Source organism: Myotis lucifugus, unplaced genomic scaffold (genome assembly GCF_000147115.1).
Source record: "Myotis lucifugus unplaced genomic scaffold, Myoluc2.0 scaffold_27, whole genome shotgun sequence".
NCBI classification, from domain to species: Eukaryota; Metazoa; Chordata; class Mammalia; order Chiroptera; family Vespertilionidae; genus Myotis; species Myotis lucifugus.
In genome coordinates this window covers 8238541-8245149 of record NW_005871075.1, presented here as the reverse complement: position 1 = coordinate 8245149, position 6609 = coordinate 8238541, and the positions used below count along the sequence as shown (strand labels likewise).

Genomic DNA, 6609 nt, shown 5'->3' with positions numbered 1-6609 from the left:
ATTTCTGATCTCTGAACCTCACTGCCTCTTTGATCCCTCCTCTCCTCCCACTTGCAAAGGAGTTCCCAGATCTGTTAGCAAGATAAAAATCAACAAACAGTCCTGACCGGTTTGGTTCAGTGGATAGAGCCACAGCCTGCGGATTCAAGGGTCCCAGGTTCGATTCCGGTCAAGGGCATATACCTTAGTAGCGGGCACATCCCCAGTAGGGAGTGTGCAGGAGGCAGCTGATCGATGTTTCTAACTCTCTATCCCTCTCCCTTCCTCTCTGTAAAAAATCAATAAAATATATTTACAAAAAAAAAAAAAAAATCAACAAACAGCCCTAGCCAGTTTCGCTCAGTGGATAGAGCATCGGCCTGGAGACTGAAGGGTCGCGGGTTCGATTCCAGTCAGGGCCAATGCCTGGGTTGTGGGCTCAATCCCCAGTGTGGGGCGTGCAGGAGGCAGCCAATCAATGATTCTCTCTCATCATTGATGTTTCTATCTCTCTCTCCCTCTCCTTTCCTCTCTGAAATCAATAAAAAATAAAAAATATATTTTTTAAAAAAGTAAAATCAATTTAATGCTTCTTACATTGCCTTACCAAGTAATTATAAACCTATATATTCAAACATCAAAAGAATTAAACTCTCTGAGAATCCTGAACTCATTCCATTTTTTCTTTGGGCTACATGCTAAGCTATCACATCCATCATCCTTATACATATAGATCAAAGGCTCAGAGTCCTATTAAATTACTTCAAGTATTCCCAGAAAATAACTCATGAATACCATTACGTCACTGAAATATTCTTTTCAAGAAGCTAGTTTTGATGACCCAAAAATTCAGTTCTTATAAGCATGTTTTGATGAGTTTGTTACTAATTTCATTATACATCAAGAGACGAGCTGCTAACAACAAAGAATAAACTATGACAATTTACACGTTGTCGTTTATAACCTTATCCAGAGGTTATAAGGGAGAAAACTAGGGTTGGAAAGGAGATGGTTTGACTCCACTGGCCCCTTCCCTTCAATAGGGTCTTCATTGGCTGGTGTTTTGTTTTACTGATTTATAGTAAAATGGTCACTTCAGTGGAAATAGATGCTCTTCAGGAGAGGTGAGGAGGAAGTTAAAGATAAATGTCTGTTTGCAATGCATAACAGCCTGATCACATAAATAAACTGAAGTGGATTTCTAAGCATATGATCATACTATCATTAGAAGGCAATTATGAGCAATTGTATTCTTACATTTCTGATAATTCAATCAGTGACTTATTAAAAATTCTAATGACTCAGCACAAGGTGGAAAATGCTTATTGCAATGTTAAATGAAAACAACACAGTACAAACTTTCATTTATGTTATAGATGAAATCTATCATCCATATCTACTTTCCCACAATGCATGAGGAAGATCTAAATGGAGATATGGTTGTGGCTGACTTAGAACTTACGTCACCACGAAGTGAGTGTTTAGGGCATCATTCTTCGCATTAAAGTAAGACAGGGACACATTCTGATTTTAATTACTAAATAGTCGTAACAATTGTTCTTTAATTGTTAACAACTGTTCTTAAAATCCTGATGTACCTTCACATTAGCAATACAAAATCATAAATACTATTTGATGTGGTGGAAATAAAGAACTCTTCACAGAGATCTAAGAAAGAGTAGAGCAAACTCTTCCCTAAAAAGATGTAAAATTATTGTACATTCATTTTACTAAATAATTATCCTCAGTCTTGAAAACCATGAACAGCACAGCCCTCAGGTCATTATATCAGAACAGGAACACTCTAAATCAGCGGTCGCCAACCGGTGGTCTGCGGACCACTGGTGGTCCGTGAGGTCTGAAAGGTTGGTGACCGCTGCTCTAAATGCTTGTAATCTGTATTTTGAACAAGGATCATACAGTGGATTTTGCCATTTGTGTGGACTTAATCTATTTTAATTAATAAAAGTGAATAATTTTTCACATAAAAAATTACAATTATGTAAAATTTTGTGTTTACCTAAAAAAAAATTACAACTTTGAAAACAGCTGATTTTAGAGTGTAATGAGCTTGTAGATAATTGCTTTTCTTTTTTTAATTCTTTCATACTATAATTATGCTGCAATAAAACAACTTAAAATGTCATCACTATGAGTTAAATGGTACACCGTCTGCAACGCTTAACCACGTTAAGAATATGAGCGCCTGTGTCTTCTAGCAATTTCAGAAAAGCAAACAGCACGACTTCCTCGTATCCCCCCTGCAACACTAATCATGGCATGGTGAGCCCAGACAGACCCGATAAATACCCAGTGACCTACGAGTCACCGAACCAGCAACGAACACTCAGCGGTAGTTAGCATAAAAGTGAAAACTTACTGTTATTGGTTGGTTCAGGAAAACCAGCCTTCGGACCACTCCATCCTTTGTTTTCCCCTGTCTGAAAGATAAATCAATCGTTAAAATCCAGAGAGATGGACTTATTCCAAAAGAAAAACGTTACGTCATCAATGAAGCAAGGCCAAAGGTCTCTCACACAGTCGTTCTGTGATTCTCTCCATCTCGGACCCCGGACTGTGGACCCACGAGGAACTAACTGGAACAGCATTATCCACCCCTTTTCTACACTCAAGCCTGTTTCTTATGTCTGGCTCTGCCTTTATCTTCACCCACACTTACAATTAAGTCATCAAGAAAGCCATGTTCAGTGCATTATATACAACAGCAGCTCTATCTAGGCGGCTAAAAAGTAAAACAATCCTTATCAAATAAACAATAATTATCATGACAAGTGCTAAAGAGACTAAAGGAGCTTCTTTATCTCTCCTGAGGTCAAACCACAATAGAAATATTACTATGTCTGTTCCGGAACAGTCCTAGGACAAGGATCACCAAAATACTGCCAATGACATACACACACACAAAATTGAAAACTAAGCCCTCACTTGGAGTAAAACTTGTAATATCCTGACTGTCACCAGACGATGTGACATATATTTGGTATAAACTCAGAGTCTGAAGTAGTATTTCATCAAATTAATCAGTGACATGAACAGGTTGTTCTCTTCTGTGGAGCTGGCGTTGCTGGTACCAGGTACTCCGGGAGAGAAAAGGCACATTTGCTATTCTAATCAGCATTTTATACTTGCTGTCTGATGTCAAAGATCAAATGCATACATTAAATCTGGATATAAATAAAAATACAATCCTAGCACATAGCTTGCCACTGTAAGAGGATGGAGGAGGAGTACATGTGAGTAAAAATGCGGTGTATGCTGGTGGGGAGGCTGGGAGACTCCCACTTCTCTGCTCTCTGTGAAGTGCGAGACGAGGTGGCAGAACAAGGGCCGCTGATGGAGGGGAGTGGGAAGTTGGAGGGAAGTGTCCACAGTAGGGAGTAAGTCACTTCCGGAGGGAAGGAACCGGCTGATTGGAAGAATGCAGACGCTCAGACATTTGAGGGCCCGGTTAAAGGTGGTGATAATAAATTTAGCACTCCATGCAACCTTTCTTGCTTGCTTTTTTAAAAATTTGATCTCAGAAAGGGAGAGAGGACGGGAGAGAGAGAAAAAAAAACACATCGATGTGAGAGAGAGATACATCAACCGGCTGCCTCCCATATATGCCCAGATTGGAGATGGAACCCACAACCTAGGTATGTGCCCTGACCGGGAATCAAAACAGCAACCTTCTAGGGCACAGACGACGCTCCAACCCAGCAGTCGCCAACCTTGCGGACCTCACGGACCCAGGGGTCCGCGGACCACCGGTTGGCGACTGCTGCCAACCAACTGAGTTACCTAGCCAGGGCCATGCCACCTTTCTTAATTTCTCTCCTTCTACTAATAACAAAGGTTATTTAAATATTAGATTATATTCCCTACGCCTAGTTTTTCACCTTCAACTGAATACCAAGTCTACTGTTCTCTCATTTCTACTCCAACACTCTAATGAAACTGTTTTTGTAAGGTTTAGACTTAAACACAACAATGACCACAGTGCCCTGGGCAGTCCCAGATCTGTCTCTTGCTTCAACAGTGTTTGGACGGAACACGCCCAGGGACACCCCTTCCTACAGCCTCGACCACTCTCCTGGGTCTTATCCAGTCACCCCCTCAGACCCCCTCCAAGACCAGCCAACACACCCTGTGTTTTTCTACCTTAACTCCTTACTGATGAACAACCACGAGCTCCCAAATTCGGCAACATTACTCCACCAGGTGGAGGCTTCCGCCTGCTGCCTGGCCAGCCTGCATCTGTGGCCGCCCACACCTCCCTCCCTCTGGGCTTCTATTTCCACCCCCGACAATGTGGCTCTCAAGGGCGAGGGCCACTTCTTCCGTGAGCTGGCAGAGAAGCGCACGGGTGCTGAGCATCTCTTAAAGATGCAAAACTGTCCTGGCTGGTTTTGCTCAGTGGATAGAGCATCGGCCTGCGGGCTGAAGATCCCAGGCTCTATTCCAGTCAAGGACACATGCCAAAGTTACAGGCTCAATTCTAAGTAGAGGGTATGCAGGAGGCAGCCAATCAATGATTCTCTCTCATCATTGATGTTTCTATCTCTCTCTCCCTCTCCCTTCCTCTCTGAAATCAATAAAAATATATTTAAAGATACAAACCAGCATGGTGGCCGCATTCTCTCCAGGACGTGCTGAAGCCTCCCCAAGACGAGTGGACAAAACTCAGGCGCCATGGAAGCCGCCGTGGCCTTGGAGAGGAACCTGACCCAGGCCCTTTGGAGCGGCAGGCCGGGTTCTACCCGCGCAGACCCTCAGCCCTGTGACTTCCTGCAGAACCACTTCCGGGGTGAGCAGGTGAAACTCATCAAGAAGATGGGTGTCACCTGACTCACCTCCACAGGCTGCGGGCCCCCAGGCTGGGCTGAGCGAGGAGCTCTTCGAAAGGTTCATGCTCAAGCACGACTAGGAGCCTGTGGAGCACAGAGGCCTTTGAGGGCCCCTCTGAATCCCGTGGTGTCTGGCTTTTGCCTGAGCCTCTCGCCAAAAGCCCAAGCGATTCTTTTAACCACCCTGGAGCCCTCTCCCATGCACTGGACCAAATGGAAACAATAAAGCTTCTTGCAGCAAAAAAACAAACCAAACAAAACACAACACAGTGAACATAAGGAGGAGTCTCTCTCTCAAAACATCCCTAAATCAATAATCCAATAACCTATAATTCTCTCTCCCTCTCTTCTCTCCACCCCCTGCCCCAAGACTATGAAAGGAGAGGAAGCTGGAAGGCAGGTGATCAGGCTGTACCTAACGTAGCAGATGTCAGGAGGCTGACGGCAAACCTGCAGAGGGAGGACCCAGCAAAGAGCTCTCAGAAAGGACACTGATGGGTAACGCGGGACCCCAGGAAGCCTCTAGAATTAGGAGCACACCAGCTACCTCTTTTTAAAAAATACTTTTAATTTATTTTCAGAGAGAGAGGAAGGGAGAGGGAGAAAGAGAAGCATCAATGTGAGAGCTGAACCTCAATTGGCTGCCTCCTGCATCCCCCGTACCGGGATCCAACCTGGGACCTTTCAGTGCACAGGGAAGACACCCAACTGGCCTGAAAACAGGATTGTTGGAAGTCGTTCAAGGCCTATGAAATCTCCAGGTCACCTCACTAACCCCAAGCAGATTTCCTAGGAGGTTTCTCTTAGGCTAAAACAGAGACACGGATGGGAGTGAAATGGATACCCCAACAGGGCAGATAAAGAGATGGAGACTGAGGTTACATCCCAGAAAGTAAGATCACCAGCTCCCTTCCTCATTTGGGCCTTAGAAGACAGCAGCCAGGCTTCTAACTCAAAAGGAATGGCAAAAAGAAATACAGGGAAGAGACTAACACTTCAAAAAAAAAGGTTTAAAAAATCCTCAGAGACATGAAAGGTTATTATACCCATTAAACAAGAAGAGGAGGCTATAAAAAGAAATATTCTAGAAATGAGGAAGAGCTCTGGGACATCAAAAATATAAGAGCCAAAGTAAAAGATGTCAAAGGAGGGCAGAAGACAAAATCGATGAAATCTCCTAGAAAATAGAACAAATGATATAGAAATAGAAAAGAGGAATGGAGGGAGGGAAAAAGGGAGGGGGAGGGAAGGAGAGAGGGAGGGAGGGATCAGAAGGTCATCCATAACCAGGGGTCCTCAAACTTTTTAAACAGGGGGCCAGTTCACTGTCCCTCAGACCGTTGGAGGGCCGGACTATAGTTTAAAAAAAAACTATGAACAAATTCCTATGCACACTGCACATATCTTATTTTGAAGTAAAAAAACAAAACGGGAACAAATACAATATTTGCATTTGCATGTGGCCCGCGGGCCGTAGTTTGAGGACCCCTGCATAAGACTAACAGATATCACAGAAGGAAATAATAGCAAAAATGGAAAGAAAGAAATTATCAGACATAATATGAGAAACTTCCCAGTTTAAAATTATATGCATTTCTAGATTGAAACCCAAACAGTCAAAACACTTTATTAAAGAATACGCACATATCATCCATAAAATTTCAGAGCCCCTGGGAGAAGAAAAACTGGAAAGACATCAAGAGGGAGGAGAAGTTTCATATACAGGCTGCAGAATCAGAAAGCAGTGGGGTTTCAAGAGTGTGCTGGGAGGTAGAAAACATTG

At 43.3% G+C, this 6609-nt stretch overlaps 1 protein-coding gene across 8 annotated transcripts in view; it reads right to left on the bottom strand.

Annotated features, from left to right (window-relative positions):
- The window catches only part of STAU2 (staufen double-stranded RNA binding protein 2), a 226565-nt gene that overhangs the window by 131228 nt on the left and 88728 nt on the right, over positions 1 to 6609 (bottom strand). For all 8 annotated transcript variants that reach the window (XR_002828626.1, XM_006086356.3, XM_006086355.3 and 5 more), the window contains one exon: positions 2360 to 2420. Coding sequence is in view for 7 of the 8 variants with exons in the window: in XM_006086356.3 (XP_006086418.1) it covers positions 2360 to 2420 (61 nt within the window). In the remaining variant the exon portion in view is untranslated. The remainder of the gene's footprint in view (positions 1 to 2359; positions 2421 to 6609) is intronic.